The sequence below is a fragment of the Sturnus vulgaris genome, chromosome 9 (assembly GCF_052056855.1).
Source record: "Sturnus vulgaris isolate bStuVul1 chromosome 9, bStuVul1.hap1, whole genome shotgun sequence".
Taxonomy (NCBI): domain Eukaryota; kingdom Metazoa; phylum Chordata; class Aves; order Passeriformes; family Sturnidae; genus Sturnus; species Sturnus vulgaris.
The window spans coordinates 29,638,898-29,663,154 of NC_142251.1; the positions used below are offsets into that span (position 1 = coordinate 29,638,898).

General features: G+C 54.0%; 2 protein-coding genes across 7 annotated transcripts in view; both read right to left on the reverse strand.

The window, feature by feature from the left end:
• Nucleotides 1-1,927: 1,927 nt before the first annotated feature.
• On the reverse strand, nucleotides 1,928-12,425 carry QSOX1 (quiescin sulfhydryl oxidase 1). The gene is made up of 12 exons (XM_014874667.2): nucleotides 12,128-12,425; nucleotides 9,909-10,009; nucleotides 8,559-8,607; nucleotides 8,278-8,380; nucleotides 7,387-7,477; nucleotides 7,010-7,155; nucleotides 6,452-6,589; nucleotides 6,201-6,330; nucleotides 4,241-4,363; nucleotides 3,987-4,131; nucleotides 3,565-3,744; nucleotides 1,928-3,213 (listed from the first exon to the last, which is right to left on the reverse strand). Exons 1-12 carry the CDS (start codon nucleotides 12,393-12,395, stop codon nucleotides 2,486-2,488), a joined length of 2,202 nt encoding a protein of 733 aa, XP_014730153.2. The 5' UTR covers nucleotides 12,396-12,425; the 3' UTR covers nucleotides 1,928-2,485.
• A 6,900-nt stretch (nucleotides 12,426-19,325) lies between these two features.
• Nucleotides 19,326-24,257, reverse strand: part of CEP350 (centrosomal protein 350) — a 70,210-nt gene continuing 65,278 nt past the window's right edge. For all 6 annotated transcript variants that reach the window (XM_088170327.1, XM_088170326.1, XM_014874755.2 and 3 more), the window contains one exon: nucleotides 19,326-23,394. In XM_088170327.1, coding sequence (XP_088026453.1) covers nucleotides 23,230-23,394 — 165 coding nt within the window. In that variant the 3' untranslated portion in view covers nucleotides 19,326-23,229. The remainder of the gene's footprint in view (nucleotides 23,395-24,257) is intronic.

The window sequence follows — 24,257 nt, forward strand, 5'->3', positions numbered from 1 at the left end:
AGAGAACCCCCAGTGATTTTATGGCTGGAGCGAGGGTGGAGAGGGGATGCCGGTGGAGAAAGGCTCTTCCCTGTGCCGAGGAGGGAAAGGGAAGAGGGACAAGGCTGGAAGGAGTGAGCGCTGAAGTGGTGGGAAGGTGGCTGGGCGTACGGAGGGCTGGCCATCGGCCTCGTGGAAAATTAAATTGCACTTGAGGGAAAATTGTATTAGGGAATAGCGGCCGCCTCGCGCCAGCCTGCGGCCATTTGGGTAATTAGCCCCAGGGACCCCCAGGCTCGTGGCAGTGCCGGGAAGGGGTGACCCCATCAGGGAGGGCACCTCGGGGGCTTGGACTGGGGCCTCCAGGACAGCCTGTCCCACCTGTGAGTGTGGCCACAGCACTTTGATACTCCCGCTGTGCAAGGCTGAGGGGGGACCTGTCCCCAAGTCATCCTGAGAGGGGGACACTCCGAGCCCTGCAGCAGCCCCTTTGTGCCCTGCACTGGGGCTGCCCAGATGTTGGAGGGGGACATCCGGGTGCCACAGGCCGGGAGAGCAGGGGCCGGGAGGATTGGGACTGCACCAAACAGGATTACGGAAAGTCTATTTACTAGACTCTCTTTTTCCTGCGTGCACAGCAGCTTTAGGCTGCGGGCCTGTCAGGGATGCTAATCTGGGCATCCCGCTAACCCCCTTCCGGCAGCGCCCACCTCCCCAGCCCTAATCCCCCTCTCCCTCCACCTGCTGCGCCCCCTGCCCACCCCACCGAGATATTTTGGGGCTGAGGTGACCACGGGCAGCCCCACATCGCAATCCCTCGGTCGCACACAGGGAAGCAGCTGGCGGGGAAGGGGGTGCACGGGGTGGGTTATTGATGGTGGGGGCGAACCCCCCAGGGAAATCAAGGAGAAGGAGGCAGCAGGGCTGCAGCGCTGAGACCTTCCCCATCCATCACCCGGCAGTGGGCAGGGCCGGCACCCGGCTCGGGGGACCCAGCCCCACTCCATGCTGGGACGAGGCCGCTGAGCCCCCGCTTAACCGGGATACGGCCAAGGCCGAGTAGGGCAGGGGTGGCAGGAGAGGGGTGCCAGCCCCACAACACCGGGATGCATGACCACATAAATATTAAAGGAAAGATGGAGAGAGACAATTCATTTCACGGGCAGGTGAGGGAGGAAGGTCTGGAGGAGCCAGAGCTGCCCGAGGCAGGGCAGCAGCAGAGATGAGCACTCTCCTCGCCTCCCACCTGGGCAAAGTGAAGATATCAAGAAAAAGGCTCCAAATCGGATTGACACCCCCCCTCCCCCTTAATAAAGTTTATTATCGGCCGGGCTCTAATCCTTTTAAATCCCCCACGCAGGGGGATGGGCCAGGATTAGGGGAGGGCAGCGTAATCCCAATGAATTTGTTACAGGGGGATTTAGACAGTGCTGGGAGAGCAGATGGCCCCGGCCTGGCTCTGGAAAACAACCATTTTCCTTAATGATTCCTAACAAGGATAAAAGGGCAGAGAGAATCGGGGACAGGCACAGGGGGCCCACACCCAGAAGTCCTAGTCCCCAGGGATGCTGCAGTGTGTCTCCCTGCTCTGAACCACGGGAATGGTCAGCACTGGACTGTGGCTCCACAGCTCATGACAACTTTTTTTCCAGCAGCTTCCTGGCCTCCACATACTTCCTCTGCCTGCTCCCCTGCTTGAGGAGAAACCAGGAACTATCCCAGCCCTGGGGATGTAGCAGATGTATGGGGGGCAGCTGCCCAGAGGTACATCATCCCCAAGCAAAAGGCAGGAGAAAACATGCAATAAGAATTAAAAATATTGAAAAGATTTTAAAACCAAGTGTTCTTCCCAAGGTAGGGTGGAGGCAGGGGCAGGGACATCAGGAATAGGGCAAAATAGTCCAGCATGCCCATGTGGCAGGGACCAGCCAACACAGCAGGGCAGGCATCGGCAAAAATAATTTATTCCACTAAGACAAGCAGAGAACGAACAACAGTGTGGGGAAGGGGCGAGGAATGGTGGGGAGGCCCTGGGCCACATCTCAAAGAGGGGCAAAATGCATCTGAACCCATGACTGCTGCCCCCACCTAGCAGTGTGCGCTTTTTGAGGGGCTAAACCTCCACCCTCCTGGCCCCACTAGTGGTTGGACCCCACTGGGCTGCTCTCCAGCACTGGACTGGGCTTCCCAGTTTGAAAGCAGCCCAGTGCCAGGGAGCTTCCGAGGGCAGCTGTGTGCCAAAACACAAATCACCATTCATGTCCCAGCTCCCACACGCCCAAAAACATGGCACTATGACTTGAGAGAGGGATGCTCTGACACCTCCTTCCTCCCAAAAAGAGCCCTCCATCCCCTACCCCAGGTGAGGCAACTGCCTTGAGCAGGGCAGCTCCTGAGGGGGATGTGCCAAACCCCTGCCTGCTGTGGGACAAAACACTGTCCCAGGGGTGTCCTGCCTCAGCAGCCCACCCACCCTGGGAAAACCCCCGGGCCCCCCCAATCCCTCTCAGGCCATGGGGAAGCCAGGGCGGCCTTTCCGGGCACGGGTGCGGAGGCGGAAAAAGGTGTACATGCCCAGGAGGCACATGGAGGACAGGAAGTAGAGGGCCACGCAGAGGCTGATGTCCAGGCGGGAGAAGCCCAATCCAAGCACCCGCAGCCAGGGGCTCCTCCGCAGGCCCTCCCCAACATCCTCCTCTTCCCGCAGCAGGAGGCCGGGGGCCCGCCGGCGCTCCCTGCCCGCCGGGCCATCGCGGGCCAGGGCGATGGTGTCCCGCTTGATGATGCGCCGGCGCCGGCCCGCGGCCGCTCGCAGCGCCTGGTTCTTGAAGTGCTGCTCGCTGAAGGAATCCAGGTCCACGATGTCCTCGCCCCCCTCCCGCAACCTGGGGTTCAGCCGCACGATGCTGGGACGCCGCGGCTCAGGGGAGCCTGGGCGCCCTAGGACTCTCGCCTCTCCCTCCGTCTCCTTTTCCTCCTCCTCTCCTCTCCCCCTCTCCTCTCGTGGGCTCTCCGTTCCCATCCTGGCGCCGGTCCCTTCCCTGGCCACGGGGATGGGGTCGGGCTCGGCATAGTCCATGTAGATGTTGGCCGGGGAGAAGTGCGCCTTGAGGAACGTGACCACGGCCGGCTCCTCCCAGGCATGGACACCCCGCTCCTCCTTGTGGCACTGGGGACACAAGTCCGGCGGAGGCCACTGCAGCTTGGGGAACTTGGGGTCCTCCGTGTCACCTCCTGCACGGACCGCAGGCAGCAAGGGGGTTAGAGGGGACATGTGATGCACCCTCCCCCTGCATAAACAGCCCAGAGAATCCAGCAGCTGGGGACGGTTGGAGGAGTCACCTCGGGAGGAAGCGTCCCCCGAGGGCAAACAGCAGCTTTGGGAAGGAGCATGTAAGGTCCAACTGTATCTCCGGGGCAGTCTGATGCTGTGTGACCAGCTGCTGTCCCTTGGGATGGGGGACAATGACAACAGGAAGTCCCCACTGCTAGACCCTGCAGCCATTTGCCAGACCCATCCAGGAGGAGGGATGTTCCTCCACCTCCCCTTTTCCCTCTGACTCGCCCGGTGGCAGCCCCCCTTACCTGCCAGGCGAGCGTTGACCTCATTGTGGTGGGACCAGAGCCAGAGGACAGCCTCCTCCCTGCTCGCCACCCTGTCCATGGACTTGGCCGCCATGGCCTCGAAGTGCTCAGCACACTCCTGGCAGCCAAAGAAGTGCCGGACGTAGCAGCGCATGGTGCTCAGCACCTCCAGGGGTAACTCTGGGGGAGGCAGAGCACGGGGGTGAGTCTGGACCCCCCAGTGCCAACACCACAGTCCCACAGCTGAGGTAGCAACCCCACATCCCAACTCTGTCTCTTGTGTTCCATGGAAATTGCCACGGGATGAGATGAAGAAGGGGGGGGAAAACAAGCCTTTGTCCACATGCAGCATCCCTACCCAAGCCAGAGCTCAGCTGGACACTCCCTCCCTGAGCCCCTGATGCCCCCAGGGACACCAGTACCTTTGTCAGGGCCGTTCTGGGCAGCCTGGACAGTCAGCAGGTGGAAGATGGTCCAGAGCCCACAGGGGTAGCCACGGAAGTGGCGCTCACTGCCCTGGCAGCCCACCCAGGTCACGTTGGTGGGGAGCACGGAGGGCTGGGAGGCCTGGTGGACAGATGGACAGGGTGTGACGGGGCTGGCAGGCAGTGCCAGCTGGGGGGCAAGGAGCAGGGGTAAGGAGAGCAGGGGTTGGGGGTCCCCATGGACATCTTACATCTCTGTTATTCTTCATGGCCTCCTTCAAAACTGTGCGGGGCAGCTCAGGCTCTGTCCAGTTCTTCAGCCAGGCATCGAGGGTCTGCAGGTAGGTCTGCACGCAGGGGCGCCCTGGGAAATACTGCAGAGGGGGGAGAGGGGTGAGAAAACACAGATTCCATCCTGGGAGCAACAGGGCAGCACCCCTGGCTGACCAGCACAGGCACTGGTATCTCCAGGACCAGCATCTTCTCTGCTAGAGAGCAGTGTGGCTCTGGCAAGGTTTTGGTGCCTATCTCGGAGGGGCTGGGGGCTGCAGCTTGTTCCTCAACCGTGGTGGCAAGTCCCCTGTGTGCATGGTCAGGCTCCAAACCCCAGTCCCAACTGGGAGGGAGGCAAAAAGCCACTCTGTCCATAAGTCTGGCAAAGCCGATTAGCAGCTGCACTTTAAAACCCCTCCTGGGAGAGGAGCAGCCTGGCAGCCCATGCCACCAACAGACAGAAGGACAGAGACCAACCTGTGGGGAGGAGGAGACACCAGCACACAGGAGAAGTGATGGAGAAGTGAAAGGAAGGAGGCGTTTGCTGAGTCTGAGCTGTTCTTCTTCCCAGGCCCATGGGGAATCACATGAAAAGACCCAAATTTGCAGGGGAATTATCTGTGAGCTGACAGTTATGCTGCAAACACAGTGTCCCCCAGCTCCTCAGACAGAGGCTTTGCTGTGTGATTCCCTGCCTCCAGGAACCACTTTTTTTCCGCATTAGGACTTTTCCCTCTCTCCTTTCCTTTAATACCTCTTGGGAATGCAAGAGTTAAGGCTGGGACCTGCTGGCTGAGCTCCCCCACGCTGAGCCCTGGGCTGGCAATCCTGGGGATGCTGCTCCGTCCTGTGGATGAGCAGGGCAATGGCAGTGCTGGCTCATCATCCCTGGGGAAGCACCAGCACCCACCACCCACTACTGCAGCTCATCGAAGGGAAGGTTTGCAGGAAGAATTGAAAATGGATCAAATAAAACCATCGCTGCTCCCCACCACCCCAGCACACTTGTACCCATGGGCAGGGAGCTGGTGCCACGGGGCTTTATTTCCCTCTGTAGAACACATTAAAGGCAGAAAGACTGAGGGCAATGGCTGGAGGCAGGCAGAGGAGTCACATGAAGGTAAGGCACATGTCTGGAGCTCTTTCCTAGGGGAGAGCATATGGGGGTGGGAGCAGTGGGTGTCTTGTGTATCAGTGAAGACTATGCAAGGTCCAAACTGACTGTGAGACCCTGGGTGACAAAGGAGGGAGCAAATAAGGAAGGCACGGGCCCAGTCTGCCAAGTAGCCTGGGTTGTGACAGGGATTGGATTGGGATGGATACAGGGCTCCTGCAGGCCCAGTGGAGGAAACAGCCAAATGCAGCAGGACTCCATCACAGCAGGAAATTAAACTGTCCTGCTTGTGCTGGCTCAAAGCACTCAGTCACTTCAGCTGTGCTAGGTGCAACACAGGGAAAAAAAAAAAGGAGACCTGAAATTAGGCTTGTGTGGAGCCTGACTCAGAGTGGGAGTTCCATTCCTGGACTATTATCAAAGGAACCTGCAGAGATTGGCTCCCTGAGCCAAGCATCCAGATCAGAGTTACAAACCTCTGCGACCATCTCTGACACCCCAGCCTCTCTTCTGAAAAGACCTCCTGCCTTGACACCTCCTCTAAGTGATGATCCCACTGCCATCAACATACATCTTGTTTGAAACACTCCAGCACCCCCTCAGTTCCCACTGGGACTCTGGGCTGAGTTTGGAGATCCACGTGCATGAGGACTGCCTGTCAGCAGCCACGGGATACACTCAACACCAGGACACTGAGCCCACACCTGAGACTGCCACGCTTCACTACCTGTGAGTACTGGGACATGGTGCCCTGCACTGTGCGTTTGCACTTCATAAACAGGGAGGCACAGGCAGTTCCTCTCCCGACACACAGAGCTCCTCACCTTCACCAGCGTGGCCACGTAGCATTTGAAGGCAGCCAGCTGTGCTCCCGACAGCGAGGAGGCACGGGCAGCCTCCACCCGCAGCGAGTAGTGCAGAGCAGACTCCAGGTCGGCCATGTACAGCTTGGAGCTGGGGAGGGCAGCAAAACACGAGGCTCCATCAGCCCGTTAATCCTCACCCCGGGGTTTCCCAGGTCCCAGCCCTTCCCCGCCCAGCCCCAGTTTGCCCAGCAGCAGGGTGGGGGTCTGACCGGTCGGCTCGCAGAGGGTGTGACACGCGGTCGGTCTCGTTGGAGCTGCTGGCCGTGGTGTTCAGCTTGTAGGAGCCACGGGTGATGCCCGCGAGTGTGCGCAGGTAGTAGGTGTAGAAGGAGCGCGCCTCTATGTGCCTGCCAGGAAGGAGGAGCCCTAAGTCCCTCTTCTCTCCCAAACCTGACCCCAAGGAAGGAAGCAAAGGAGATGAAGTGGGTAGTTCAGGCCTGGGGAGGGAGCACGGGGCTGCTCCATACTCTCCACCTGGCTCAGCAGTGGGTAGCCTTACATGTATCCTGAAGTGGAGCTGAGCCCCAGGTAGCCATACCATGACACCTCCAGGCAGGTGTGAGAAGGGAATGGCTCAATCACAAGGATTTTCCCTTCCTGCAGGTCCAGCCAGGGCTGGCAGTGCAGTTCAGTGCCCACCAGCAACCTCCCACCAGCCTCCCCTACTCAGCACCTTCCCACAAGTACAAAGGAGCACAGACAGATGGGGCACAGGGCTGGCACCCCACCAGCATCCACAGAGCCACCCTGCTGTGTCCTACACTCACACAGGCAGGCGGGAGAAGGAGCCATTGCGGAAGAGAAGGTATCCAGAGGGGAAGGAGGTGACGCCGAACTTTTCCACGAGCTCCTCCTCGCTGCTCAGCACTCTCCTCACTGCAATGTTCTCATACTGCAGCATGTCCAGGGCCACCTGCAAGCCCCAGGGTCAGATGGGGAGTGGGCAGAGGGATTCCCCAGCCCCACCAGGGGGACAGCAGAGCTCTTCAGTGCCCTGTGTAACATTTGGCACTGGCTAAGCTGTGTGCAAGCTGGGTAGGGAGGCTTCCTGGAGAGAGCTGCCCTGCCAAAGGCACCCAGGAGTTATCAGGCACCAGGGACAGAGGCTCCAAGAGAAATGGAGGATAAATGCAGCTGTACCCACCTCTCTGCCCACAAAGGAGTTGCTCTTCTCGAAGATGAGTGCCAAGTACTGGTCCTTGTTCCTCTGGAAGAAGGTGCGAACCTCCTCGGCGCTGCAAGAGACAGGAGGACGGCAGCAGGCGCCTCGGCATCAGCAGGATGCTCTGCCCTCCCCCTCGCAAGGAGCTCAACCCTTGCCTGCTGGGATTTGGCAGGGAATGCTGGTGCAGGATCAGCCCCACTGAGCAGGCAATTCCTCCTGCTGAAGCTTCCAGCCTAGTTTCCTGCTCTGGTTCACAGGCTTTGAGAAAACCCACTGGGCTTGGCCAAGGAGGTAGAAAACAAAACACAGGCAGGGCAGGGCAAGGCAGGAGGGAGCTGCACACTCGCCCAAGGAAAAAAACAGCAATGAACTTGAACCAGGGCTGGGGGTTTTTTTTGGCTAAGACACAGAGGCACCAGAGTACCTGAGGCATGTGCCTGGCTTGACCATTGCTTTGGGATATCCAAAAGCTCTTTCTCAGGGCAATGCAGCAACTGCTTGCATCCAATTAAGGACAATTCAGACGCCAAAAAATTGTAGAGAATCAAGAAAACCCTTTTTCAGGACAGGAAAAAGTTTCTAACACAGCCTCTCTCAGCATGGCATGGCACTGCCAAATCCCAAAGAATTTGGGGCCCAGGAATTCCTTGCTCCAAGTAAGGCTGATGAGCAGGTTCGTTAGGAGATTTGATAACACAGCCCATCTCATCTAGGCCATGGAAACAGCTCTACCCTGGCCACGTAATCTGTGTCTCCCTGGGATGTGGGTGATGCAGTAGCTGCTCTTTGCTCATTTTGGGTTCAGGATTTCCCCAGAAACCTGCTCCCCTCCATGGGACAGAGGCCATCCCAGCCTCCTGCTGCCCCTACCTTGCTGGCTCCAGCGGAGGACAGGCGGGTGGCCAGGCATCCTGGCTCTGCTCAAGGTTGGTGATGATGGCGTGGCGCAGGTCCTCGACAGTGGCACTGGGATCTGCAGGGGACAGGACACCAAGGGGTCAGTCCTATGGAAACCAATCCCAGAGGCTAATCCAAAGGAAGCTGCTTGGAGCTGCCCCTCCAGAGATCCCTGATATTGCAGAGTATGGGAGGTGTGGGCAGCAGGGCCGTTCACACCCTGAGTAGAAAACCCTATGGCTCTGAATACTCACTGGTAATCCTTATCCCATCCTCTGGCTTCTTGCTAAAAGCTCTGAAGAACTGAAAGGGAAAAAAAATACAAGGGGAAACTGGAGTGAGCGTTTGGAGTGGGACAGGAGGCAGTGCAACCCAGCAGGCTGAGACCAGCTCTGCCTCAGCTTCCCCACAACACTGCAGCATACCAGCTGACATCAGCCAGCACAGAAGGAGCTCCCAGCCATGTCCCCATCTTTTGGGGCATCCCAGAGGAAAGGGATGCAGACATGGGTTGGGAGTCACATTCAGTCAAGGGCTGAGCACTGGCAGGCAGTGGAGCAGGTGCCTCCAGGGGTCCCAAGGAGGCAGCTGGAACCTTCCCAGTCCTGCAAATCAGTCTCCCTGCTCCAGAGCTCTGACAAAGCAGTAAAAAGGGGGTTTTCCCACTCCTGGCCTCCCACAGTGGCTCCAGTACCCAGGGCAGAGCCAGAGCAGCAACACCAGGTTGCATCAGCCAGGTGTTTGCTTTGCAGGTTGGGCTGGGAGCTGGGGCTGTTTGCAAAAGGTGCGTGGCAGGGACACAGAATGTGAAGCAAGTGACATCTTGGCATGGCCACATCAGCACACCTCCCTCCCCCAGGAGATGTTTCCATCAGTGTCCCAGGGCAGTAGGCACTCAGTGAGACCCCAGGGCAGGGCTGGGGCCAAGCCAACCTGCCTGGAAAACCCCAAATCTGACCCTACTTGGAGCTGAGCCTCTAAGCTGGGACCAGAGGCATGTTTGATAAAACCCTCATCCCTATCCATTCCATCTCAAGGCAATCCTGGTTTTAACTGCTGGCTGTGGCACCTGGAGTGCTTTGGCTTCACTGCTTGTATTGGAGCAAGGCTCTGTTTGCAGTGGGAAGCTCTGCAGAGAGTGTGTTGATATAGCTAAAGGGCTGGGCACAGACCCAGGAGGAGGGATGGCTCCTTGCCAGCCACCACAGGAGGCTCCCAGGAGTTGCAACCTCCCACGGCATCCCCATGTCCTCCTCCAAAACCTGTACCTACAACCTCTCTTCCCTCAAACAGCCTTTAAGTGTTTCCAACTCAGGATTCAGACTCTCCCTCATTCTAGTAGAGATCCAGCCCCTGTGTTTCGCCACTACACAGCATTTTGGTTTTTCCCCCTCCTTGTTGCTCCATCACGCCCAGCAGTTGAACCGTCTGCAGCCAGTTCACAGTTCATTGTTTTGGGGAAGGGTGAAACAGCTTCAGCCTGCAAAGCCCCAAGGGGAGTATTTTGGTGCAATACCCCTGTCAATCCAATTGAGCAAGAGAAGGACAGACCAAAAGGCAAAGCACAGTGAAACCCAACAAGTACCCGGCACATACAGTCTCACCTTCATCGTGGGGAAGCCGGTTATCCCAAAATCAGAGCACACTTGCTGGTTGTCCTCATCGGCACAGTCGATGGCCGCCAGGATCACTGCAGGCCTCCACTCTGCAGAGACAGAGGATGAGGTCAGCACAGCTCAGCACCCCAATGCCCCCCAGAACCACCCTCTTCCTCATGAGTGCTTGTGGAGACAAGAGGGATCTCCTGCTGTGTCAGTGGCAGAGATCCTCCTGTCCCAACACCACTGCTTGCCCCTTGCAGGACAGAGACCAATGGTTTGCAAGCCTGAACATGCAGGGCTGTGATCTGTAGTGGTGAGTGGTGCCCTACTTTCCTGGCAGCAGGAACACAGGGAAAGCCGTGCAAGGCAGGAGCTGGCTTTGCACGCCCTGCTCTGCCAGTGCCAGAGCACAGACAGCTCTGCCCAACACTGCCTGCCCAGCTGGTTCTGCCTGTCCAGCGTCTGCCCCAGCTCTGGGAAGAGGACACGAGGAGAAGGGGAGGGATGGCTAGCCACAGCTCAGGGAGAGCAAGGAGCACAGGCTCCAGCTTGTCTCACCCCAGACCAAGGGCAGAGCTGATAGCCAAGAGGGAACAACCCAAAACCAGCAGCCAGGGCACTGCAATAGAGCCTGCCCAGGTTCTGAGCATCCACTCCCCATTTGGGAGACCAGCAGACCCTTGGGGTAAAACAGATGAACGAAAAGGGAGGCATTTTAAACAGCAGAAAAACAGCAGGAAAACGGAAAACAATGCTCTGTAATGGCTTCTTTTTAGTGTAAAGGACAATCTGGAAAATGCTCTGCCTATCCTTGGAGTGGGACAGGAAGGGACATGGCGCTGGCACGCAGATGGAGCCCATGCTGCCCTAGGCAGGAGCACGCTAAATGCAGGGACACACTGTCCCATGTCTCAGGTGACGGAACAGGTGCGCTGCTTCCCACTGCCCCAGCACTCGTGGCACAGGCGGGCTGGTGACAAGCCCTGCTGCAGGGAGCCAGGCACGTTCCTATACTCATCCGCACGTGGTGCCCGCAGGTCACCCAAGCATCCTCCCCGTCCAGCCCACTCCTACGAAAGTCTACCCGTGGGAATGGCACCAAGGATGCTGAGCAGCACGGGGCCGGCTTCCCCGTCCTGCCTCCATGGGCACACCATCCGCGGTCCGGCCTCCGGAGCGGGGAGCCCTGGGGGAGCCCTCTTTTGGAGAGGAGCCAGGAGAGCCGGCATTGCCCCGCGGGGCCCGGGCACGCACCCCATTCCTCACATCCTGCCCATCGGGGAGCTCTGACGGCATCCCCAGGGAGGGACGGCATCCCCTCGGAGGGACGGGATGCCCGGCCGGCGCACTGACTCATGCGGCAGCCACCGCGCTGTATCAATTAGTGCAATAACAGGGAGAAGCCGCGCGCACCCCGGCATGCCGGGGGAGGCAGGATGAGTCCCGGCAGGACGAGGGGCCCAGCAGCGGGGTGTGCGGGTCCCCAGGCGGGGCTGGCACTGCCAGGCCAGGCATCAAGGTCAAAGCCGGGAACAAACCAGCTGGGATCAGCGCCCAGCAACCTGCCATCCCTGTCCCCGCAGGCACCGGGAGGAGCGGGGCTGAGGGACAGTCTGGGGGGCAGCGGGATCCCCCCATGCCTGGAGCAGGCTCAGCCTGAGCTTCTCCCTGCCAAAGGGGGGTTCAGGGATGCTGCTAAGCTAGGCCTGAATATCGGGGGAGGGGGGAAGCTGGACATCGGGAGGGAGCTGGGCCTTCCCACCAGGCTGACGTTCCAGAGAGGCTGGAGCTGGGCCGCAGGGGGGCTTTGGGGAGCTGACAGAGGGTAGGGCAGAGCAGATTGAGGGACGGCGGTGAGAAGGACACAGAGGATGCAGAGCCCGGGATGCAAGGAAGATTTAAAGGCGCCGGTGAAGGGGAGGATGAGGACAACGGGGCAAGGACACGGGAGGGATTGCAGGATGCTCCCCGTCTTGGGAAAAGCGGGACCCCCCTGCGCAGGGCCACAGGAAGATTTAGGGGTGCTGACGGGCGAACAGACAGAGATGCACGGGGAATTTGAGACTACAGGGGCAGAGACACTAGGTGCTGACGGAAGAGGACAGAGACAGGGACAAGGGGTGGGGGGCAACGAGGTCAACGGCACAGGGAGGGATAGGGGAGCCGCTGGAGCGGGCAGGCGGGGACGAGGAGAAGGGGGGCCAGAGGGGCCGGGGACTCACCGCGGATGTCGTGGGCCAAGGCCCGCCATGTGGGCGCGAAGTGGATGCAGTGCCCGCACCAAGAGGCGAAGAACTCGACGGCCCAGGCGCTGCTGGAGCCCAGCAGCCGTCCCTCCGCCCCCGGCCCCAGCAGCTCCAGGGGGTCAGAGGCCGAGTAGAGGCGGCCGGGCCGCGCCGCGGGCACCCGGAGCAGCAGGAAAAGCAGCAGGAGCGGCGGGACAGCCGCCGGCCCCCCGCAGCCCCCGGCCCGCGCCCGCCGCAGCCACATCGCCCGCCAGGCCGCCCGGCACCGCCCGGAGCCGCCTTTAGCGCCCGGAGCCGCCCGTAGCACCGCCCCCCGGGGCGGGGACGGGGCGGGGACAAGGCGGGGAAGCGTCGGGAGCGAGCACCGACACTCACCCACAGCCCCCCGTGTACCGCCGGGGAGCCCGCGCCGGTGGAGAGACCGCTAGGCCTGCAGTCGCCCCTGGGTGCCCTCTTATCATGGGGAGGGGCCCAGTACTCCCCTCCTCCCCCAGCTTTGCTGCGGTGTTACCCTTCCGTCACGGAACAAATGGCATAAAATTATACAATTCTGATAAAGTGAGGATGCCCAGGGAGGTGGTGGACTCATGGTCCCTAGAGGTGTTTAAGGAAAGATTGAACGTGGCACTAAGTGCCATGGTCTGTTTGACAGGGTGGACTCCATGATTTAGGCCTTTTCCAGCCCAAATGAACCTGTGATTCTGTAATGGCAGAGGCAGCTGATTCAGCCCCAAAACGCACGTTGTCACCATCGTGGGCACCCCGAGGGCAGCGCCCTGGCCAGACAGCCAGCCTGACATCAGCCAGCATCACTGGGCACTACCTGGACACCCTGTGGAATGGGGACCCTGGAGACATCCCTGCCCTCTCCCCAACCCTGCCAGGGATGCTCAGTAGGGATACCCAGTGATACCCACAAAATCCAGCTCTACATCTAAAAAAGCCACCTCCAGTGGCCCCTTCAATGGACTGTCTTCAAACGGAGAGGTAGATTAGATATTAGAAAAAAAATCTTCCCTGTGAGGGCGGTAAGACCCTGGCACAGATTGCCCACAGAAGTTGTGGATGCCCCATCCCTGGAAATGTTCAGGGCTAAGCTGGATGGAACTTGGAGAAACCTGGTCCAGTGGAAGGGTCGGCAGGATGATGGAACTAGATGTTCTTTAAGGTCCTTTCTAACCCAGACCATTCCAGGTTTCTGTGATTCCATCCTCCTGGCCAGGCCAATCCGTGCCTTTGCTCACGCACACACACACGTCACCGGCTCCCAGACGGAAGGTGCCCGTTGCTCAGTGCCCCGGGGCAGAGCCAGGCACTGTCAGGGTGGACACAGCCCCAAAATCCAGCCCTCTGCTCCCTCCCCAGCCCCTGAGGCCCAGGAAACATCTGGCACTAGGGGTGCTCATGGCTGCTGAGAGCCTGTTGCTGGCTCTGTCCCCAGGAAGGCCATTATCCATGCTGGGCCCCACCTAGGCATTTTAGGCGGACTCGCCATGCTAGAAAAACAAGCCTGCCAGAGCCCAGGCTCGCCAGGGCAGCAGAGGGCAGGGGCTCCACATGGGGCATGGCTCCGGGAAACTATGGGGCTCCCTGACACAGCCTGGCCTGGAGGCACAGAGCATGGTGGACACAACCTGCGGGATTGCTCCCACCCACCTTCTGTGGGTCCAGGCTGATGGGAATGGGGCCAAAGATGGTTTGCTCCAGCCTTGTCAGCTGTAATTAAGTCCTTAAGGGATTATCACGCCTCGTTGTCTAACCGGGAGGGAGAGAGACACAGCCTAGCCTGTGCAGAACTGCTCTGAAATGTGGTCCCTCACTATTGAGAGAGACTTTGCCAGGACTTCTTCTCATCCAGCTGGTGATGAAAACACAAAAATCCCCATGTTCAGGGAGATCAGCACCGTTATCTCACCCTTTAAAGCCTTATTTTAAAGGCTCATCAGCTTGATTAGGTTATCAAGGCAAAGGAAAGGTGCTCAGCACCATCATAATTGCCAGCATCCTCCCCATCCAGCTCACCCCTTCCTCCCAGGCAGCCCAAATTCCTTGAATCCTTTTTTAGATACAAAAGCAGCATCTAACACCAAGGCGGAGGGGCAAGAGCCCACACCCCGGGGCTCCAGCTCCTTTGGAGGTGAGCCATGCCATTGCTCATCCCCCGGAGCCCTGGGGTGGGGATGCTTGTGCTTCCTGCTGCCCTGGGAACAGCCGGGCTGCTACCAACGACACTACTGCCCAGCTGGCACGTCCCATCCCCAAGGCCCCCCAGGTAATAGACTCCTTCAGCAACAGGGTGTGGAGTTTTCCAGGCACAGACTTGCCCAAAAATCCTTTTTTCCTCTGAATGCTACTGCAAAGCAAGAGATGAGGCTTTTCTTCCACCCCAGATTGAGAAGAGAATATTACCAGGCAGAACACCCTGAGACAGGGCATGGAAAGCCAAAGACAAAGCAGAGGCTTTGAAAAAAGCGTTTTAAAGTTGGATTTGAAAGCAACTAAGATGAAAGAATAGCAGTCAAGAAGCAATAGAAGTCTGGAGAGGTTTTAGAAATGCCCTCCCAGCGCTCTCTGCCTTTTCGTCCTCTCTGGCTGCTAATGGAACCTGCAGGTAGCAAAATCAGGACACAGGTGCTGGGCGACTCTGGATGCCCAGCTGCTGAGCCCCAGCCAGCCCTAAAGCTCAGCTTTAGGCTCCCATGGCACATTTAGGAGCTTTCTTGGTTTTTGCCACAAAACCTTCAGTGCCTACCTCAGCATCCTTAACTGTGGAGAGAGTTGTGCTTCACTCCGTAGCAAGGCCATGGGCTAAGGATGACCATAGAGATTCCTGTGCTGCACAATGTCTGTGCAGCAGCTGAGCAGTGGCTTTAGTTCATTAAGCTCATCAGCTCTGAAATCTCCTTTCCCAGACTAATGCCCAGCAGGAATCTCCTTGAAGTCGGTGAGGCGTGGGCAACATCAACAGGCTGAGAACCTCAAAGGTGGCCACAATCTCGCCAAAATCATTTAAGCCCTGCAGAACCTGTTTCGTGCACCCAAAATGGATCATTTTCAGACACAAAGCTACTCAGATCACCTCTGTGCTCAGTTTAGAGAGGAGACAAGGAAAGAGCAGTTGGATTTTATGTGCTCAGCCCTTGAAGTGATGGAAAAGACTATATTTCAGAAAATTGAGGAAGGCTTTTATTGTCCATTTTTAAAAGCATGAATCCGTCTATAAAATGTTCAGAATGGCTGGGCGAGCAGACCCAGGACCTCTTCACTTCCCTTCAGTTGTGAAGGTTCAGGGCCACAGGGAGATCCTGAAATGGACTTTCTTCCTTGAAAATTAAAGAACACGTTCCTACCTAATTGTGTGATTCCAGGAACTGACTGCAAGGAAAACACGAAACCAATGCAAGACTCATGATACAACCACGGCAACCCTGTCACTGGCATTTCAGAAGCTGTTCAGAGACGCTTGCATCCAACACCCCTGCACGTGCCTTGGAAATACCAGCTGCAGAGGAGGCTCAACAGTTTTCCTTTCTCCAGACTTCACAAGATGACGAACTCAAAGAAGCCCTCCTTGATCTGCAGCACAGATCAAGCGTGGTCCTTCTGTGAATTAAAGAAAAGGCCTCACTCCCCTCAGAAAGCAAGGGAAAATTGTCCCACCTGCCACCTCCCTGACATTCCAATCCAGGTGGCACAAGTCACACCTCAGCTGAGACATGGCCTCAGATAAGACCTTTTGGCAGCATCTGTGCCACAAACCTGCCAGCTTTGCCAAGACAGGGAATAACACCTGGAGTGGATGTGAATCCCGACTGCTTCCCACACTCTGCATTAGCTCTGCCAGGCTGACATCTGAGAAGACCAGGATGGCCCCTCGAAGCCCCCAATGGCAGCTGGGAATTGCTGACTCCACGAGACAGGCTTGGTCAGAAATCGTTGATTTCTACTTTTCAAGCCCAAGCAGCCTGTAATAACAAGAGGCACAAAAGCAAATCTGGGGTGCATTCTCAGGATGTGATGAATGTGTTCACGTAGTTTGCGTTGGCAGAGAGAATACAGCAGTACCAGCCTGCTGCTATTCACCCTCTGCTGATTCATCCCTGCTCCAAAGGACAGCAGCCACGCTGTCCTTGCTCTTCTCAGAAGAACCCAGGGAGACCAGGAGGAACTGGCACTGTCATTGGTATGTCTGGGTAGGAAACGTTTTACCTGCAAATTTCAGATCTACTAACAGTCATAAATGATTACCATGACCCAGGTTGCACAGAGCAGATGTTTTCCAGTCCAGCTCATGTTCCCAGCTTTAAGTAGCAGATCGGAGGAGGCCACACCGCCCAGATTTGCCACATCATTATTTGGCAGGTGGTTTAATTGCAGCACATGAAACTGAATACCACAGGGATGACAACGGAGCACTCCTCTTGCTCTGACAGTAGTCCTGCAACGTAAGCAAGGTCTCACCTACCAAGGACTGCTGTGCCCAATCCCAGGTTCACTGAGCAGCACTGGCTCCATCAGTCCACAGAACAATGCAGCCAGACACAGACACTGGACCAGGCTCCTTGTTGAGCTACTCAAGCCAAGCCACGTGAACAGTGGATCTCCTGCAGCCTCCTTTAATTTGCTGGAATAAAATCAAATCAAATCTGCGACATCCACCAGAAGCTGTGTTACTTCTACCTCCAGCAAATTCTCAGACAAAATCTGAGTTTCAGTCAGTCTAGACTTCATGCAAGAGGAAGCCACTGGAAACCCACATCAGGGAGGGAACACAGCCTAAGGGACACAGCAGGTCTTGTACAGGTGGAGCAAAGGGCTAGAAAACTGGGGCCAAGAGAAATATTCAGACCAGGAACTAATCACCTGCTCCAGGGCATCAGTACACTTGGCAGGCAAAAGAAGGTATCTGTGCTCCAGGAGCCTCATCTATGCCCCTGAACCTGCCCAGCCATCACCCTCCTAAACACAGCTACTCCATTCTCTTCCTTTTCCCCAAATTTCGCCAGGACCTTATTCAGGAGGAGGCAGGGAGGTACAGGGCTGGGGCTACAGTTTTTGTTTGCTCCAGTTTCCAGGTCTCACAGGGTGCCTTTCCCTCCCCCACAGGACCGGCATCCCAAAGAGTGCCCTATGCTTTCAAACTCCATTACATCTCATCTGCATTCCTGCCAGGCAATGGCCCATGCTCCAGGCTGGGTGCCAGCAGCTGGGCAGCAGCCCCCCTCCTCTCCTTCCTGAACATTGAAGAGCTGCTGGTGTTCAGCAGCTCCCCACCAGGTCCTTTTCTTCCCAGGGCTGCGTTAATGAGAGCCCAGACATTGCAGAAGCCCTTGTGCTAGGCAGGACACAGGATGTCTGGAGCAGAGTCAACATTTCAAGTGCTCCAGTGCCAGGCGTTTTAGCATGTGGGATGGCTGCAGCTGGCATCACATCTCCAGGGAGGCACCTGGGAGTGGGCTGTACCTGGGAAGGGAGGCACCAAACAGTCCCACTTAATCCAGAGTGCCATCGGGAAGGCAGGTGCTGGCCATTGGCCAACCTAGGAGTTTCACCAGGTCCACAAGTGAAACAGCTGTCAACAGCGTGCTCTGAGGGTTCTGGGAAGAGTTACACAAACACCACGGGTAGAAAGTCAGTGGCAAAGTGAAGCAACGTAGACTTGCAAATGAGGAAATGAGAGCCTTCATCACGCTGATTGCTGGGCATCCTGGGCAAGGACAGCAGGAGCAATGCAGCAGTTTGCTGTGTCACCCGCCAGAGCGCCTTGGCAGCACTCCCACGGCTTGAGCTGTTTTTAAAGGAAGCCTCTTCTTCAGCCAGAGAAGCCCTGATCAGCTTTTGTTTTTTCCAACGTGAAATGCACCCTGAGCCCCTTCCAGGGATGGATGCAAGTAGACAATTGTCCAAAAATACAGGACTTGTGGAGTAAAATCGCTGCGGAGCAAGGAAGGGCATGACACGGATGATCTCTGCTGCTCACTAACGAGGACACAGAGGCTGCAGCACCACTTTGCCTCAACCCTTAGGACATCCAAGGACCCACCATTGCATTTGGCTGGTTCAGCCGCTGAGCTCAGAGGGCTGTGACATCCTCCTGTGTGTCTGAGGGCTGTGATGGGGCTCTCAGCTCCGCTGAGGACCAGTGCTATGGCACACCGGCACTGCAGGACTGCAGCAGAGCTGCTTCCATCATGGAAGCCTGAATGCAGCAAGCCCTCCTCCAGGATGAGGTAGCTCTGCTAAGGAAAAACAAAGAACAAATAATTGTAATGGTTTAGTTCACACAGGTCCCCCCCATTTAATGCAAACAGGCAGGTGAGGAGTCACAGTTTCCAAGCTGCAAAGACCAATGCTGGGTTTTGTACAGCGTCTGCAGTAAATGGCAAGCAAAGCCTTTTCTGCTGGGCTGTACATTAATAAAAGGCACCAAAACACAGCAGAGGTACTGGAGCAGGGGTGGCCACAGGCACTGAGGAGGCTCAATGAACACCTGTGCTCCCTGGCTCACACCTTCACGCTGCCACTCCACCACCATGTGCTCACACCTGTGGTTTGGCACTGCAAGTGCTCAGCCGTCCTCTTACAGAGCTCCAGGACCTTTCCTGTGTTAAAGTGATTTGTTGGGTTTTATTGTCCTGGAAAGAAAACAGCAAATATTTAGAAAAGTTCCACCAATACATAAAGTTTCCTGGGAGCAATGTTTGCCCCTTGGTGAGGAAGGGATCAGTGCTGCTAACAGCAGCTCTACAGAGCTGTACCAATTCAGGGGCCTAATTGAGGGATACAAAACAAGACTGAGGCTCTGAAGAGCCTCATTTAATTCCAAAACTGTTGTTTAACATCAAAATATTTTAAACCATGAGTTTTTAAAACATATTTTAAATAAATATGTGCAAGGAGTACCTTTTCTCCCACAGTGAACTCCTGCAATGATTGCTCAATGCTATTTTCCAGTGTTATCAACAGTCAGCTTTAACACTAAGGAAATTCTAATAACGTTACGATTATAATTAAGGCAACTCTAATGGGATTTTGTAGCCTGTGATTGGCATCCCAAGCACAGCATCAGACAGAAAGGGGAACATACAAGGGACAAACCTCCAGGACCACCATCAGAATTAGCAACTACTTGGGTAATTAGAAAGCTCCATTTTATAAAAACCAGGAAACAAGATTAATTTATAAATCAGTTTATTTACAGATTTTGTTCTCTTAAAGTACATTTCAGTTACCAAAGATATTTACACTGGTGTACACAGGGACCTCCCTGGTTATTTTACAGTTCTTAATTACAAAAAAAACTCCCCAACCCCTCCACATCCTTGGGTCTGTCTACTGTGCAAAGCTGCTGTGGATGTGAACATGAGCTGAAACTGGCCCAAACCCCAAGTTACCAGGTTATTTACACATACACAGTAAACGGGTTTCTTTTCAGCATCTCCACAACACAGTACACAGGGAGACCGAGCCTCCCAAAAGGCGGCTTTGCAAATGTGTATCAAAAGGCTCTGCAAAATCAAGGAAAAAAAACCCCTAGTAAATGCAGGTTAATTACAGTATTCCTTTTTCATCTGTATATAATTTTGCATTTAACACTTAAATTACAAATAAGTTCAATAGTTTGCTTTTCTCCATTTTAGTTGGTTTGTAAACACTTCAGATGCACTAAATAACTTGTAAGATTCAACTGTTTGTCTGCTGAAAAGTACTTTGTTTTCCTAGTATTCTTAAGGTAGCAAAGATATATGAAAGTTGGAACTGCACACAGTTCCTCGCAGAATAGTCACTTAAAAGGTCTCTGTCACTGTGCTACTGAAGGTCTTCTGCAGGTACACACTTATTCAAGTATTGCAAAAAGCTAAGGCCACTTTTTCAAGAAAGGAAAAGGAACAAGATGGGATTTTTCAATCCCTCATTCCACCTTGTGAGCAACAAGCCTTCTCTGAAAGGCAGAAGTACTGATATTCCAGGGCTCGGCTCACAGAGCGTCCTGCTGTTAGAGAGGTACTCGCACTCTGTGTCCCCACAAGCCTGGGCTTTCCCACCTGGCTCTGAGATCCTCCCAGAGATGGAACAGCATGTCCCCAGTGATGACAGCCGCTGCCCCAAACAGCTCACGGGTCTCAGCACAATGTCCCAGCCTTGAATCTTCTTATGTGGTTGCACTGAGATAACCAGGACGCAGAAATAGCATCTTGTTCTTACAAAGGGAAGGTTGGGGAGAGAAGCAGAGAATTCAGCCTGTTTGTGGGACCCCAGGCTTCCCCATATCTCCTCACTACCAGCCTGACCCTTGCTTCATCGCAGTAATCATCAGCCCACAAATACTCAACCTACTACTTAAGGTTTTGAACATACACTCAACTCAAAGCCACTCAACACACGTGAGGTATTGAGAAGGTAATTCACGTACGTTCAAGTCATTTTAGGGTTGCTCCTAGCAAGGATTGCTACCAAAAAAAATCAGTGATGTCTGCAAAGGAACAAAGCCATTACTTAGACACAGCTTCTTTCTGTCCAAACACCTGTTAAAAATAGTTAGTGCTTCTGTGGAGGATTACAACCAAAAGACAACAGGCACATGATTTCCAACGGACCCCCATACCCTGCCAGGCCCGACTGCTCAACCTCCTCCCTCCTGCTGGACAGACCAGAAACATCCCTTGAGCCTCTCAGAACAGCAAAAAGCCCTGGGGATGCAGGACAACCTTCTCAACACTGGCCACGGTGTCTACAGAACAGAACCTAACCTCATGCTCAGGTACGAACCACTTTGCGGGTTTCTGTCCTCTTTCCATAATTGCTACCTATAAAAATAGCAATCCTTGCTATTAAGAGAGATACACCCAGGAAAGGGAATCTGAGGTGGTGACCCAATCAGTGACACCATGCTGGTTAAATCTAGCAGCTTTAGTTTGCTTCTGTCTTAAGCATCCAAGGGTTTCCTGGTTCAGCATCATGACATTTTACATGAACAAATGAATCACTTGAAAAAAAACAGCTGAGCAATGCTCCACCAAGACCATTTGACTTCCAGCCAGCCAGAAGGTCCACTACTGTGGGACATACATGCATATGCGCACTGAAGGTGTCCCTATCAACCATTACCTCCTCCTTGTTCTTCCACTTGCAGAGCTCCCATGGATATGGCTCACCACTAACTCACAAGCGAAGTGCTGGCAACACTACATCTGAGAATCTGCATGGACCTCTGGCAAATCCAACATTTCCCAGTGCTGTCCCTGAAGAATTACCAGCTGTGCGTCACTGTGCAAAATGCAAATATTCCAACGATAGCTTTCAAAAAATCCCAAACAATAAACAACCCAACCAAAAAAAATCAAAAAGGTGGAAAAGAAAAACCAAACTGGACCAGTAGCAGAGGTATGCACAGCAGGAAGCCCAAGAAGCAAGCAGATGAATTTAACTGTTGAGATCTCCCCGCCACGCCTGTTGGGGGCTGCAGTATCTTTGGGGCACCTCTGAGGGCTTCTAAGTGTCTGTCTACACTCCACTGCCTAGAGAATCTGACTTTCCTCTGGGTCTTGTTCCAGGTTAGCAAACGGACATCCAATATTAAGGCATCAACGTTTGACCCCAGATTGTCCATGTTCCTCCAAGAAAAACACAAGAACAGGAAGAACAGGTCAGGAACCAGCACTCAGCAGAATGACACTACAGATAAATCCAGCACCAAATCAACCACATAACATGGTGCAGAAATTCTGGGAAAGGAAGGGAATAGAAAGAGCTTGGAATTTTCATGCAATTTTTTCAGCTCAGCCCCCTCAACTCTCCATCGTCTCTGAACCAGGTGCTTCAGTTTTCAAGCAGCACTCCTAGACCTGTCTTTGCATCCCACCCTTGGTCATTGAGGTTTGGTTCTTCCTACCTTCACCCCCCTCGTATCTGACTCACGAAGCTGGAGGTTTTGTGTGAAGAATATGGGGCTCTGAAGTTTCCAAATCAGATGCTCTCTCAAGTTCATCTGTCTCAAAACACAAGACAGTGCAGCCAACTGCACAGGACACTCTCCTGCAACTCACTTAATAAATTATCTGAAAATAAATAAAAAACCCACAAGCACAAAACATGCAAACAGTCAAGCACCAGACACCGCTTTCTTTGGTGAATACACTCTGTTCTCTAAATTGTTCAAGTAACAGCTTCTCCAGTTCATTAGGTGACAGTAAGGGAGAAAGCTGAGGGATTGAAGGCCAATTTTTTGTGAGGAAATACTTTCCACTCCTGCATGTCTCGTGCCTGAGAAAATCCTGAGTATCCATTATCTGGGAGCAGCTGGTGCTCCGGGAAGAGAAGTGCTACACGGTAGGAGGAAAGTTGTCCATGGGCTCATCTTTCACACTTGATATTAGGCAGGCTTTATCTTGCTCTGCCTAGGAGCAAAGCAGCAAGAATTCTTGACTTGTAGGAAGGAAGCAACATCATCTAATTTCCCTGGACTGGGCTGGCACCATGCTTGGTACCACATCACAGAAGAAAGATGAAAACCAGCTTCACGGAGAAATTAATTAAATAGGCTCTGAAGCAGAAGGAACTGATGCACATTTTTAGGGCTGCAGGAGAAGATGTGTTAAGATTATAACACTGTTCAGTATGGTAAGTCTCTGTTTATGACCAAAACCTGACCAAACTGTTGCTTCTCCAAATTACTCACATTTCTAAAGACAAGTTGAGTACTGATGGCTGACCACCATGCCAGCAAAACAGCCAATATCCCAACTTAACCCAACCCTTTCAGGGAACAAGCCAAGCATGTCAAAGCCCCAGCCAGGACCTTGGGCAGCTGCTGACAGTTATGTGACATAACTGCATTGGCACATGAACAGTCTTGAGCACTCCTCAAAGCAGCCTCAAGTGAGGGATCAGCTTGTTCCAAACAATAAATCTGGTGCGAGGTCTTGGCAGCCAGTTCAGGTTCTTTTCATCCCATCTGAACTGCCTGGGAACTCCACGTGTGGAAGTCCAGCTGCACCACATGCAGGAAGGAGAGCAGGTCAGGAGTCAGAGAGGCCTGTGACTCCATGGCTGGCAGCTCTGAGCTCACTTCAGCACTGTCAGACAAGCAGCAGCCTCCGCTGTTTCTCGTTTATCTGGTTCAGTACATCAACAGTGTCTCTGATTAAGGCCTCGAAGATCCCATCTGCCAGCTGCATTTTTACACACAGCTCATCCTCGTCATAGTTCACCCACTGTGCTTCTTCCTCATGGAGTTCCTGCACCTTGGAGGGTAAGAAAGACAATACAAACATTACAATTCTGTTGCTTTAAAATAATATTGCCTGCAAAGTTCCAGAAAGAGTCCAAAGCAGAGTAGCTGCCAACAACCTATCTGTCTTTGTAAGAGATTACAGGAAATGCTTGGAGTAGCAAAACAAACAGTTCTGTTTGAACCTGGCTATTTCACTGTATGAATATTTTCTACTTTTCACTGTAGCATCCATTTTAAAGGCTTTCATACTCCTGCTCAAGTTTTTCACTTGAAAGGACTCAGCTAATGGGATATTCTTGGCCAACAGCAGAAGCTCTATTAATTAATTAGTCCCTAATTATGTTTTTGCAAGAAGCAGATTCCATGCGGCTGAAACTGGCAAGAAATAATGGAAAGGCCTTGAACAGGGCAAGGAGAAAAAGAAAAGATTTCACTATATTTCAGTTTATAATACGATAAGAAAATTTTAGGGAAACAACTAATTTCCAATTCTTCTGCATATGAAGACAAAATGCTTGCATGTGTTACAAGACAGCATTACAACTCATTTGCACAGTTTCACGCTTCATTGGATTTGTCAGCAAATTACTACAAATTACTACAGATGGACTTTTGTACCAGTACATTCAAAAAGTACATATTTTCCTCTATTACTAAACTGTTGATAAAGAAAATCCCCTTTTACTGCTCACTAACAAATAGGTGGTTTAGTATCAGACTGAAATACATCATTTCATTCAGCAAATCAAGTCTTATTTAAAGTCTCTCCAAACTGGACGTCTTCAATTAAACTTATTAAAAATTTGTCTTATTGACCATTTCAGTATTATAGACAAACCTTAACACAGCTCAAACTTTTTAGAAAAGAAAGAA